Source organism: Andrographis paniculata, unplaced genomic scaffold (genome assembly GCF_009805555.1).
Source record: "Andrographis paniculata isolate CXL003 unplaced genomic scaffold, ASM980555v1 Contig26END, whole genome shotgun sequence".
NCBI classification, from domain to species: Eukaryota; Viridiplantae; Streptophyta; class Magnoliopsida; order Lamiales; family Acanthaceae; genus Andrographis; species Andrographis paniculata.
Genome location: NW_026137557.1, coordinates 1,177,726 through 1,192,085, shown reverse-complemented (window position 1 = coordinate 1,192,085; position 14,360 = coordinate 1,177,726). Strand labels below are relative to the sequence as shown.

At 29.3% G+C, this 14,360-nt stretch overlaps 1 protein-coding gene across 2 annotated transcripts; it reads left to right on the top strand.

Moving 5' to 3' along the window:
- Window positions 1-6,484: 6,484 nt before the first annotated feature.
- LOC127246128 (ABC transporter A family member 2-like) lies at window positions 6,485-13,490 on the top strand. Of its 2 annotated transcripts, XM_051267359.1 has the most exons (17): window positions 6,755-6,887; window positions 7,431-7,560; window positions 7,689-7,917; window positions 8,030-8,199; window positions 8,284-8,469; window positions 8,549-8,644; window positions 8,733-8,933; window positions 9,042-9,201; window positions 9,286-9,512; window positions 10,229-10,346; window positions 10,427-10,503; window positions 10,583-10,672; window positions 10,774-10,917; window positions 10,994-11,296; window positions 11,815-11,895; window positions 11,983-12,159; window positions 13,037-13,490. In XM_051267359.1, the coding sequence occupies exons 3-17, from the start codon at window positions 7,728-7,730 to the stop codon at window positions 13,301-13,303; spliced, it is 2,487 nt and encodes an 828-aa protein (XP_051123316.1). In that variant the 5' UTR covers window positions 6,755-6,887; window positions 7,431-7,560; window positions 7,689-7,727; the 3' UTR covers window positions 13,304-13,490. The 2 variants fall into 2 exon arrangements, with proteins under 2 accessions (XP_051123315.1, XP_051123316.1); XM_051267358.1 differs by lacking the exon at window positions 7,431-7,560 and having other exon boundaries at window positions 6,485-6,887.
- The last annotated feature ends 870 nt before the right edge of the window (window positions 13,491-14,360 follow it).

Sequence of the window (14,360 nt, the reverse complement as noted above, 5' to 3'; positions counted from 1 at the left end):
AGAGTTACATTCACTTTTTACATTAGTGTATTTATATTAAAAATATCTTTATATTTGTATAATTTTTTGTACAAATTTTTTTCTATTAATATTATAAAACACTAATGAAAATATTTTTGTAATTTTTTCTAATTTATACTACGTTTTGATATAATAATTAATATTCAAAGATAACACGAAAAAAATAGACGAAACTCTTAGAATTGAACGGAATGAATTAGTATTAATAAAAATTTAATTATCTCATGTGAAGTTAATTTTTGCCAATTCTAATTTAAATTATATATTTTATTAACAAAAATTAAATAAAATACTAAATCCTATTTAAATACTCCCTCCGTCCTAAATACCGTGTCTGTTAGACTGTAGACACGGTATTTTAGGAGGGATGTAATTAGTAGATAATTAAAAATGTATTAGTGAAAATAATTATCTTATAATATAAATAATTATAAATTAAGATTAAGATAACTAATAAGTTTAATTAAAATTTAAAAAAAATAAATTAAAAAAATTAAAATAAGATTAAAATGTGTAATTATTTTCCAAAAAAAATGACATGATATATAGGACGGATAAAAACGGCAATATGAACATGGTATTTGGACGGAGGGAGTATAAAATTTAAGATCTCAAAATTGAATTAGTCAAAAGAAACGGACGGTACTTTGTTGGGCGATGTAATTACTGACGTGTCGGGTGATCACATTGCTATTTTCGTTAAATGGATATTTAATTGATCAATTAACTTTTATTTTTTTTATTTCGTCACCAAAGTTTGACATTTTAAGAAAATGCGTAAGGTAAGGTGTTGATAAATATTTTATTAGCATTCTATTTATTTTTGTAAATCTATTTTTCATTACAAATAAATGGTTTGTTGTCTATTTTATTATTTTTATATTTTAATAAAAATATATTTCCTCGGTCTACTTAATAAGTTTATTTTTATCTTTTTTTGTATTATTGTATATAACATTTATAATATTGTTATATTTGTATAATTTTTTTTTGTATAAACGTCATTCTATTAGTATTATAAGACATTAATATAAGTATTTTTGTCATTTTTTTTTAATTTATACTACATTTTAATATAATAATTAATATTCAAATACCAACACGGAAAAAAAAAATTAAACTTTACAAGTAGACAGAAAAAATATTTTTATGCATACAATGAATATACATTTTATTATTTGGATTCGTCCAACTATAAAATATACTTATATACTCCATCTCTGTCCCAAATACCGTATCTGCTACACTGTAGACACAGTATTTTATGAGGGGTTAATTAGTAGATAATTAAGAATGTATTAGTGAAAATAATTATCCTATAATATAAATAATTATAAATTAAGATTAAGATAACTAATTAGTTTAATTAAAATTTTAAAAAAAAAATTAAACTGAGATTAAAGTGTGTAATCATTTTAAAAAAGGAAAGTGACATGGCATGTGGGACGGACAGAAACGGCAACGTGGACATGATATCTGGAACGGAGGGAGTATAATATATAACAAATATTTCAATATCAAATTATATAATTATATAACAAAATATAATTTTAATTATAGCACAATAAATTTTGATTTTAACATCATTGTAAAATAAATAAATTATATAACACAATATAATATGTAACTCAGATAGCAAATGTTAATACTCCCTCCTTCATGCTCACATTTTTTATTCGTCCTTTAGAACCATTCATTCTATTTTTAATAAATTTATTCATTTTAAATATATTTAATAAATATAAATTAATTAAATTATTCTTTTAAGGTAAAATGACTATTAATTTTACAGAATAAAATTCATTTATTTCTATCTCATTTCTCAACAAATAAATACTTTTATCTATATTTATTACTCATTATTTTTTTTATAAAATAGTTTTAAGTTAATTATAAATAAAAATATAACATATTTTTATTTATTTGTATTATAAGTATAAAATTTTATTTTATACAAAATGAGATCCATTGTATGTACTTTAGTGATATATAGTATTTAAAATACCAACAATATTATTCATATAAAAAATAATAAAATAATATCATAATTTATTATTAATAATCTATTAATCTATGTTACTTAAATATTTACATCCTCACTAAAAAAAATCATCATATACGGGATAAATGAAATATCTCTTCTTTCACAAAATTTTTAGATTCAACAGAAAATATATATTTTTTTTATATTAACAATATAATTCTCATTCTTCCTTCGCACGCGCATGTATGTATATATATATATGGAGTAATATGTAAAACCCTTAAATTAGAAAACCAAATAAACACATTTGTTTTGTTCTTTTTGATATTTTTCAATTTTCAATTACGATTCCCAAAAATGATAATAATAAATATTTACTCCGTCCCATTTAAATGGTCTACTTTTGCTTAGACACGAAGTTTTAGGTGTTAAATAATTAGTAAATAATTAACAAGTATACTAGTAAAAATAATTATAATTTAATAAAAATAATTATATAATAAAATTAAGATAACTAAATAGTTTACTTGAAATAAAAGAAATTATTAATTATTAATTTTAAAATATGATTAAAGTGTATAATTATATTTCTAAAAAAAAGACAAATTACTTAGAACGGACAAAAATAGAAAAAATAGACATATTACCTAGGACAGGGGAGTATAAAATATTTTATACAAAAAAATAAAAAAAAAAAAGTAAAATAAAAAATTCAAATACTCGTTATAAAAAGTCAAAAGTTAAATATTCAATCTAAAATAATATTTCCTCCGTCCACATATAAAATATACATTTATTTTTAATGCGATGTTTAAGAAATAATAATATTTTAATTATAGTAAATAGTTAAAAGTAGTGTAATGATATTTTTGTCATTATTATTATTATTATTATTTTTTACAAAAGTAATGATGTGATATAAAGTAAGAATACCGTAAAAAAAATGAGGTATTTAATAAAATATTTACTTTGTAATTGAACGTGCTAACATAAAAATATGTATACCTTTGAATAGAGAGAATATATTTTATATTTTCAATACAATTCTTTATATTAGACAATAAAATTATTTCATTTTAAAACGTTAGGGCTAAGGAAGGCATTCCATATTGTTCAAAAGAGTTGACTAATGGTTGACAGCCAATCAGAGTTCAGCATTGATGGTTCAATTACAAACTACATCTGTAGCTATATTTATTGTATGGTCCAAACTGCCCTTCTTTAGATTGACCAAAATGCCCTTCTTTGTTCTTTGCTTTTGCTATAGGCAAATAGGGTGGTAAGCACGTCTCAATGTTGAAAAATACACATATAGATATGTCATTTGTTCCATAAAATTTCAATGTACTCCTCTCCGTCCCGGATACCATGTTCATGTTGTCGTTTTTGTCCGTCCCACATACCATGTCATTTTCTTTTTTTGAAAAATGATTACACACTTCAATCTCATTTTAAATTTTTTATTTTTTTTTTAATTTTAATTAAACTAATTAGTTATCTTAATCTTAATTTATAATTATTTATATTATTGGATAATTATTTTCACTAATACATTCTTAATTATCTACTAATTACACTATTCCTAAAATACTGTGTCTACATTATAGCAGATATGATATCAGTATTTAGATAATACATTTATATATATAAAAAAGCACTCTAATTTTAAAATGATATTATTTTTTTTGGACGGACAAAAATAAAAAATGACATACTTCTTACGGAACGGATGGAGCATTAAATACTATATTTTTTTATTTTACAAAACATTAAATCGAATATTAATTTTTACGTTTTTTTCAAACTTGTAAAACTTTAAAACTCTCCAAAAATCTTTTATCTAAACATAGCCTCAATTTTTGGCCTACAATTTCTTGCCGAGAAAATTTGTAAGATCGAATTGATCGAAGAATGAATAGCACAAACAAATAGTATTGATTCAAAATCGAATTGCATGTCGAAATTTATCGGAAATTAAACCCTAAGCCCATCCGTGTTGAAAGAATTGAGATAAAAAAAATAATAAAGCAATTAAAATCTAACTTTATTCCATTAGCACAAACGGATTCACATCTACAAATTAACGGATGATTTTGTATTCTTTAAATCTATTATGCAATCCCTCTTGAGAAAACTGCGCTTTTGGATCACAACCCTAATTTATATCCCTAATAAGTTACCGGGTTTCTGTAGGCTCGCACCTACAAAATACATTTAAATCCAATAAATTAATAATATGGATTTACTATAGCTATTTAATCCATAATTAAAATTTTAAACTGCATTATAGTATTAAAAATAAAAACATACAATAAAAAATAAATTTTATGGATGAATTGGCTGCTTCCTCTTCCATACAAGGCTACTTTAATTTATTTTTTTATTTTATTTTATTTTTTTGCCCAAAATGCACATTCATTGTTACATTCAAATGCCATAATTTCTCCATGTAACATTCTTCCCACTTTTTGAAGGTTTAAATTTGGTATTTAGAATTTGAATAGTAAAAAATAGTTACACGATGTGATATAAATAAGTATTAATATAATATTTTGAATGTAAAATTATTTTTTAGTATAATATAAAAAAATAAATATTAATTTGATATTATTTAAAAGAAAAAGTGTGTATTTGTTTGAAGAATTGAGGATTTATACATTGTTCATACAAAATTTTCCCAAAAAAAAACACGTGTTTGATTTAGGCCCTATGTATAAGAAGTGACAAATTTAATTAAATTGATTTATATTTATTAAGTATGTTTAAATAATAAATTTATTAAAATTAAAAATAAATTACCTTTAATGGGACGGACAAAAAAAAAAATTGGAACATATTTAAAGTGAGATAAGTAATAGATAAGTAATTTAAAGTGAGATGTAACATATTTTATTATTATATTGGAACTACATTTAAAATGAAAGTATGAAAATTATGAATAGTAAAAAATGGTCAAATAGATATATTGTGTGGATGAAGATGGTATTTATATTACATTATTCAAAAAATGTTTTTGTTACATGATTAATAATTATTTTTATATATTTATGCACAATTGTTAAAAATTCTTTTTTTTTTTAATTCGAAATAATATTATAAATTATATCTAAAATTTGATGAAAAAAGTACTACCATTGTTTGATTTATTTTTGGCATAATATTTTAAATGATATAATTTTATTAGTTTTTAATAATTTTGGGGTGTGTTTGATTTCTATTTATCATTAGAATCATTATTATTTAATTCATATGATTTTAAATAAACATACATTATTATCTTTTACAAAATATAATATTAAAATAAAATATTATATGAAAATACTATTCAAATTAAAATTTTATCAACATTTTGATCTGAAATAAAAACCAACAAACTTTTTATTACTCCATTCTTCTTAGATATGTGTTAAGTTAGACACATATATTATATATAGGAGAATTATAATTAATAAATAATTAAAAATATATTAGTAAAAATAATAATTATTTAATAAAAATAATTTTTAATTAATATTAAGATAATTAATTAATATAATTAAAGGTAAAATAATTTAAAATTTAAAATTTTAAAATGAAATTAAAATGTATAATATTTTTTAAAAAGGAGAAGTGAGACGGAAATTGAAAAATGGATACCGTAAGTGAGATGGAGAAAGTATTATTTATAATGTTATAAATTGTATTTAAAAATTATAGAAGATTAAAACAAAAAAAAAAAAAAGTACTCCTTTAATAATATTTTACTCCCTCCGTCTTATATCTATATATTCATTTATTTTTTGCACGGAGTTTTAGAAATATTAGTATTATATTGGAATATAGTTGAAGTAAAAATAAAAAGACTAAATTGTCCTTATTAGTATTATATGATATAAACGTAATGAAATTTGTGTAATATATTATAAATTGGAATAGTATTTATAATGTTAGGTAAATATTACAATTACTAAAAAAAAATAGATACTTTATTATGGACAGACTAAAATAAAAAAATGAATAGACTGTTAAGGGACGGAGGGAGTATTAATTAGTAGAAATGTGTAATAATTTTTGATATTTTTGCTTTTTGACATCGTGCATGTGATATATTTATAATTTAAATAAAAATTAAAAATAATATGATTATTTTTTTTTAAAATAAAAAATAAATACTAATTAATTATATTATAATTACTAATACATTTTAAGAATGTGCGTAGGGAGTATTTATTTACCAATTATAATTTGGTAAAGACGTGTGGTACATCCCGCGTTATTACACTACTTATTTATAGAAACAAATTCCAAATATTTACACCGAATTTTCCACGAAAATAATGCTAATAATAATCTTTACAAAGTTGACCAACACGTAATTTGTCCTTTCGTAATTTAGGCAACTCCTAGGGGTAAAATTGTAATATCAACTTCATCGTCTCCCGGGGGTCCAACTGACGTGAAGAAGGAACCGATATAACACTGTATATGAAATGTCTTATTTATGAAGTGAAGCATTTCTAAGAAATTTTCCCCAAAAATGGAGCTTCAGAAAGGTTTCCCTCTGCTGATGCAGCAATACGAGGCGTTGTTCCTGAAGAATGTGCTGCTCGCATGGCGGAACAAGCGATCCACACTCCTCCAGCTCTTTTCCTCGCTCTTCTTCCTTTTCCTGATTTTCGGAATCCAGAAAGCGGTGGAGGCGCGGTTCAGTTCGTCGACTGCGTATCAAGATGAGAGGAATCCGCCTCTTCTGGTGGCGCCGCCGATTCCGCCGTGTGAGGATAAGTTCTACATCAAATTGCCGTGCTTCGATTTTGTTTGGAGCGGAAATAGTCCGAGAATTCGGGAGATTGTGCGTAGAATTAGGGAGAATAATCCTGGAAGGCCTATTCCCGAGGGGAAGGTGTGTGCCCCTTTTTTTGTCCCTACTTTTTTATTTTGTCTGATTCGTTTCATTGGTTCTTAAGATTTGTCGATATTGTTTAGTTTGATTAGTTGTTGCAAGTTTGACCAGTAGAGTATAAGCACATATTATTTTATGTATAATCATTGTAGAAATAGTTCAGTTGTGTTGTCAACTAATTCTTCACGATGTTGGTGATTATAATATTTTGATTTGTTAGGCATCCATTGGCGTGTAAACCACTTTGAGAACTGATTGGTCACTACTAGTGGATAATATTATCGATTTATGAACATCAGTATGAATTTGATGAATTAGGGATTTTCTAAAGTAAGAGCGTTTCTGGAAGTACAGCCAGACTATAACTAAGCATTCGTTAGCTTCGGATAAGGAGGAGCCATTGTAGCAATTTAAGGGGCTCATTCCACAACCTTGATGTGATTTTGATGATTTGACCTTGAAAAAGACTGTCATTTAGCTGATTTAATAAAAATGTGCTGTTTCTTGAGAAGTAGATAAGTAGTCTTATTTGATGCTCTACAGGTCAGAGAATTCCGGACGCCTTGATATGATTTGATGATTTGATCTTGAAAAGGACTGTAATTCAGCCGATTTAATGAAAATGTGCTGTTTCTTGAGAAGTAGATAAGTAGTCTTATTTGATGCTCTACAGGTTAGAGAATTCCGGACACCTTAATATGATTTTGATGATTTGATCTTCAAAAAGACTGTTATTTATCCGATTTAAAGAAGTTGTGCTGTTTCTAGAGTAGATAAGTAGTCTTATTTGATGCTCTGCAGGTTAGAGAATTCCGGACCCCGAATGAAACTGATGATTGGATGCTCAGTGACCCTATGAAGTGCCCCGGTGCTCTCCATTTCATTGACCGAAATGCCACTGTAATTAGCTATGGATTGCAGACTAATTCTACACCACTTATCAGACGAGGGCTGTTTGAACGTCCAACTAAGTTTCAAATTCCTCTTCAACTTGCTGTGGAGCGTGAAATTGCAAGAACTTTAGTTGGAGGTATATAACTCATAATGTGATTGTTTCAATTATGTTGACAGAAAATAATGAAATATTTGCCTAAATTTCCATCTGAAATGTAACTAGTTTTTCCAACTGTATTATGTTTCAGATACCGGGTTCAGGTGGGCAGTCAATCTAAAGGAATTCGCCCACCCTTCAATTAAAGTTTTCTCTGCTGTTCAGACTGCCGGACCGACTTTTTTCCTCGCTATTGCCATGTTTTCTTTTGTCTTCCAAATCAGCTCTTTGGTAACAGAGAAAGAACTAAAACTTCGACAGGTATTAGCTAATGTGTTATAAGTTGAAATTTAGAAATTACCTACAGTTTACTGATCTGCTGTACATGACTTGTTTCATGAACAGGCGATGACAATGATGGGTCTTTATGATACAGCATTTTGGTTATCATGGTTCTCTTGGGAGGGAATACTCGGGCTTCTATCTTCACTCTTCATTGTTCTTTTTGGGATGATGTTTCGATTTAAGTTCTTTTTGCACAACAGTTTCGCAGTTGTTTTCCTCTTGTTTTTCTTATTTCAACTGAGCATGGTATGTTCCCCTAATTTTGCAAAAACACTCGAAATATTGAAACTTTCAACGTATGATTTATTCGTATTTCATTTGCCAGACGGGATTTGCCTTCATGCTGTCTGCCTTCATAAGCAAATCTTCCTCATCAACTACTGTGGGCTTCTTTGTCTTCATTATTGGTTTTACAACTCAGGTTTGTTTATGTTATCAAAAGTTCACTTCGAAATTTTTGGAGCTAATCCGACAACTCTTGATAAGATATCTCTGTTCATTGTTTCCAGGTTGTTACGGTATTCGGGTTTCCTTACAGCAATATGTTTTCTAATACATACCGAATTGTGTGGTCATTCTTTCCACCTGACCTCCTCGCTGCGGGCTTGAAGTTGCTTTCGGATGCAACTGAAACTCCTCGAGATCCTGGCGTCAGCTGGAGTGGTAGGACAAAATGTGCACCAAAGGATACAGAATGTGTTATAACCATGGTACGTTCTTTGTAGCCTTACTTAACAATAATCGAAACTCAGTTGATGTCCGAGGATAAATATATTCAGCTGCCACATTTCTTGATTTGTGTTAATACTTATTTTCAGAATGATATTTACTTATGGCTTGTCGGCACCTCCTGTTTGTGGTTTGTCTTGGCTATCTACTTCGACAACATTTTTCCAAACTCATCCGGGGTTAGGAAGCCGTTGTTCTACTTTTTGAGTCCTCGATACTGGACTGGTAAAGGAGGGAATAAATCTGAAGGTATTTTATATATCTCTTGTCGGATTACATTTTTTCTTTTCCCATTTTCTTGATTGTTTTGTGGATATGCCTTCTAAATTGCAGAAGGGAGCATTTGCAGTTGCACAAGTTCAATCCCGGCTTCTGAAGATGTTGGCCAGGACGATGAGGATGTACAAGATGAGGAAACCATAGTGAAACAACAAGATAGGGAGGGTGTTGTTGATTCACTTGTTGCAGTTCAATTACGTGGCCTCGAAAAGATTTATGCCGGATCAACAAAGATGGGTTGCTGCAAATGTAAGAGAACTTCACCGTACCATGCTCTCAAGGTAAAGTTATCGTTATACAACCAAACCTTCTTGTGTACATTTTGGATTACTGCTGATGATTCCATAATTTTTAGTAGAGCTGACAATGGGTCGATTCGTATCGAGTTCATGTTGAGTTGAATACTTTAAACGGGTTAAATAATTCAACCATAACCCGACCCGTTTATTATCGTGTCGGATTCGTATTGACTTGTATACATAATTAAGTCGTCCTTAATTTAAATTCAATTATTTTTTGTCATATTGTCGTGTTGACCCATGCTATGTATACGGGGTTGACACGAGCTCGACAACATGACAAAAAATAATTGAATTTGAATCAAAGATTTCCACTTAATTAAGTTTACCAGTTGTAAGAGGATATATGGCACAATCATGGTATAAAATGCTATCAACTAAATATTTGACCCAAACCCAATTATTTGGTATCGGGTTATCGTGTCGTGTCAGTTTTTGCCAGCTCTAATTTTTAGTGTATCAAATATCTAATTGATAGCATTTTAACCATGATTGTGCCATATATCCTCTTACAATCATTCGTTTTCTTTCCTTGGGCATGGAATGAGTTCATATGCATTTACACAATGAGAAGAACATATAAGATAGGTTTGTTGTTGCAAGAATGATCTAGAGTGATCGATCTAATACATGCTACAACGTTTATGTTTTTCCGTCAAATTGATGATGATCAACATAAAAATACAAATTACCTGCAGGGAATTTGGCTCAACTTTCCAAAGGATCAGTTATTTTGCCTTCTCGGACCGAATGGAGCTGGGAAAACTACTATCATCAACTGTCTCACCGGGGTTACACCGGTGACTGGCGGAGATGGTAAGAACTCACTAGCCGAGTTTCTTAGCAGCTATTTCATTGACACAAATCCGAATTTCTAACAACGTGTATAATGACAGCTTTAATTTACGGAAACTCCATCCGGAATTCCACTGGGATGTTGAACATTCGAAGGATGATAGGAGTTTGTCCTCAGGTTTTTCCTTCTGATCAAGAATCTGAGCGCATTGTAATTTTACGGCGCCTCGTAAATTCTTATTTGGCTGATATTTCAGTTTGATGTACTGTGGGACGCGTTGTCTGGTCAAGAACACCTCCACCTCTTTGCCTGCATCAAAGGCTTAACCCGTGCTTCGGTTACATCAGTATGTACTCGACGAAATCTTCGATCACAAAAATCTTTTTTTTTGAATTACTGCCGGTAACTTTTCCGTTACAGTAAAGGTAGAGGCATTTATAATGGCAGGTTGTGCATAATTTATTAACTGAGGTGAAACTTACTGAGGCTGCCAAAGTGAGAGCCGGAACCTATAGCGGGGGAATGAGACGGCGCCTTAGTGTCGCCATTGCTCTCATCGGCGAACCAAAATTAGTCATTCTCGACGAGCCGGTTAGTTAGCCTAAAACTATGTTATCCTTCGCGCCAAAAAAATATTTCGTACTAAAAGTTGATCTTGAACTTGCAGACGACCGGTATGGATCCAATAACTCGGAGGCACGTCTGGGACGTGATCGAGGGGGCTAAAAGGGGGCGCGCAATCATCCTAACGACGCATTCTATGGAAGAGGCCGACATCTTAGGCGACAGAATCGCAATCATGGCTAAAGGCAGGCTTCGCTGCCTCGGAACATCAATAAGGCTGAAGTCGCGCTTCGGGACTGGTTTTATCGCCAATGTTAGCTTTTCTGAGGATGTTCTCGGCACTCCCAGCCGAGGAGAAACATTCAACACGAATCAACACATTGCGGTGAAAGAGTTCTTCAAATCCGTAAGCCCAATTCTAACCGGTTGAAGTATTTATTTTTTTTTACAAACGATATGATAATATGAAGTTAGAGTTGTTAAACGAATCGAGTAGTTCGCGAGCCAAGCTCAACTAGGCTCGTTTATAGAGATATCGAGCTCGGCTCGCGAGTAAGCTCAATTTAGCTCGTTAGTGATAGTATATTTATATTATTTATATAATATATATAATATTTTATATCAAAATTTATATTTATTATTAAAATTTAAATATTTTATTATAAAAAATTATGAACAAACTTAAATATATTTAATTTATATATTATAAAATATATAGAATATGTATAAAATTCAAGCCGAGCTCGAACTTAAGCTCAAGTTTGAATTTGAGTCTAATGAGCCGAGCGCGAGTCACTATTTTGGCTTGAATTCTAGTCGAGTCGAGCCTGTACCGTTAACAAGTTTGAGTCGAGCTCGAACAATCGATACTTGAGCTCGCTCGGCTCGTTTAACAGCTCTATATGATGCCATGTATCGTTGCAGCGCTTAAATGTTTCGCCTAAAGAAGAGAGCAAATCGTTCCTCACCTTCGTCATCCCCCACGAGAAGGAGAAGCTATTGCAGGTAGGGGAAAACCGAAACTACGGTCAGTTTATAATACGATCATTTTTAACAGCAATCGCAGCCCCTAACTGTTCCCTCCGATCTCAGAAATTTTTTGCCGAGCTTCAGGAGCGTCAGAAAAAGTTCGGGATAGCTGACATCCAGCTCGGACTAGCGACCCTCGAAGAAGTTTTCCTAAACATTGCGAAAAAGGCCGAGTTGGAAAATGCTGCAAGTGAGGAGTCCTTCGCTACTCTCACTCTCAACACGGGCGTGTCTTATCAAGTAAGTTTGATCTTATCATGGTATCATGGTATGCTTAGAGCTGTTTAAAACTCGAAAACCCAAACTTTTCATATTTGACTGTTTATGTCTGGGTAACAACTCAAGCTCGGCTTGTGTTTTTCGCTAAAAATTACGAGGGAAAAATGTTGTTTGAGGTTAGCTCGTTAAACATAAAACTCCTTTCGTTCGACTCAAAGGTATTTATTTGATTTTTGCAAGTTGATTTAGGTATTTTAAGTATAAAGTCCTTCTTACCCTTGACATTAATGATATTAAAATAATGATTGACAAAAGAAATATCGGTATTTTGGTATTAGTTGAAAGTTTTATTTAAAAAGAAAACGGATCGAAGTGACAAAATGAATTACCTTTGACTTTGACGGCAGGGAGTATTATTTTTTAAAAACGTAACTTTGTCGTGATTTGGTTTTAGTTTTTCATTTAAATAGTAGAGTAGATATAGAGTATTAAATTCAAACTTGATTTAGTTAATATTATTAATGTTAACTAATGAATCTTGCTTAAAAATTAAAGCGTATTTGTTTAGTGTTTATAGTTTTAGATATTTTTGTTGTAAGGCCCGATAAATTGTGAAATTATCATAGGAACTGATTTACTTTTTGGGTTGATTTTTATGTTTTTGTTGACTTTTATTTTTATGCATGTATATATATGTACTTTTGGAGAGTAATCTTTTCACACAATTGGGTATTTTTTAAAATATTCTATTTCGCAAACAAATCTCAATCGATCTTGTCCGCAAACATGACTATGAAATTTATATCAATGTTCGGCTCATTTAGATCAACAATCATACTGTACCTACAAACTGTTCATTTATTTTACCATTTTAGTTGCATCGGAAAAACACTCGCAGGTACCAATAGGCGCGCGGTTCATTGGGCTACCGGGAACCGAATCGACGGACAATCCCGGGGGCACAATGGTCGAAGTGTATTGGCAACAAGATGATTCCGGAGCGCTCTGCGTCTCCGGCAACTCGAATATTGCTCCGGTGCCACCTCATGTACAGCTCGGGACGCCGTCGTCGTCGTCGTCTCGTCAAAACATTTTGGGTCGAAATAGGCATGTCCGAGGAGTGGTCATTGATCCTTCCCAAATCGATGAATCGATCTTCCATTGATCTCTAAAGTAAGATGTTCTTTGGATTAATTTCCTTAGTTCCACACTACTTACGTTTTTCAATTTAATGTGCATAAAGTTATAGATGTTTCTTTTGTCCTTATGTTTTGGAAGAAGTGTACATGAACATATATATACACACATACCCTACCACTTATTTTTAATGTTAGATGCCCAAATTTCTTGCTTATCTTCTGCAATTTTATCAAGATTTCTATAAAATGATACCCCTATGTCAAAATTATATATATACATATATATATTTAACTATATTAAAAGTAATAGTAATATTTTATTTGTCGATAGAAATATGTAAGATAATTTTGATAATGTTACTTTTGTAAATACAAAAGAAATTGAGGGTGTATTATTTTAAAAGATTTTCTAAAATTTTACTATTTATCAAATGTTTTTTAGAAAATATAAAATTATTTTTTTATTTTTATATTATATTAAAAATTAATTTTATATTCAAAATATTATATTAATATTTGTTTATATCAAATCATATTATTATTTTAATTTAATTTTTTTCTTTTTTATTTGACTTTCAAATTTCCAAACAAACGCCCTAATGTTGTGTTAGGTTGGAGAGTTTTTGTTCAACTATTTTTTCACTGTCGCCATTCTTTTTATTTTTAAAAATATTTAATTTTTTTATTATATTAAAAATTAATTTTATATTTATAATTAAAATATTTCATGAAACTATTTAAATTTAAAAGATTTGTTAATTTAATACTCCATTTTTCGTGCAAATGTGTGCTCATTTGGTCGGACATGGATTTTAATAAAACTGAATAATTATTATTATTATTATTTCTTTTATAGTAAAAAAAAATACAAAAATGCAATAAATTTTTACTTAAAAAAATAAGAATATTTTTTATGATAATAAAAAAAAAGTAAATATAAATTTAAATGACGAAAAGAAATATATTTTTTGGTGTTACGTTACCTATAAATATTATTAAAAAAATATAGTAATATATACTCATGGTAATACAATATACTACTCACTCTTCACATACGACTTTTTATTCATATAATAATCAATT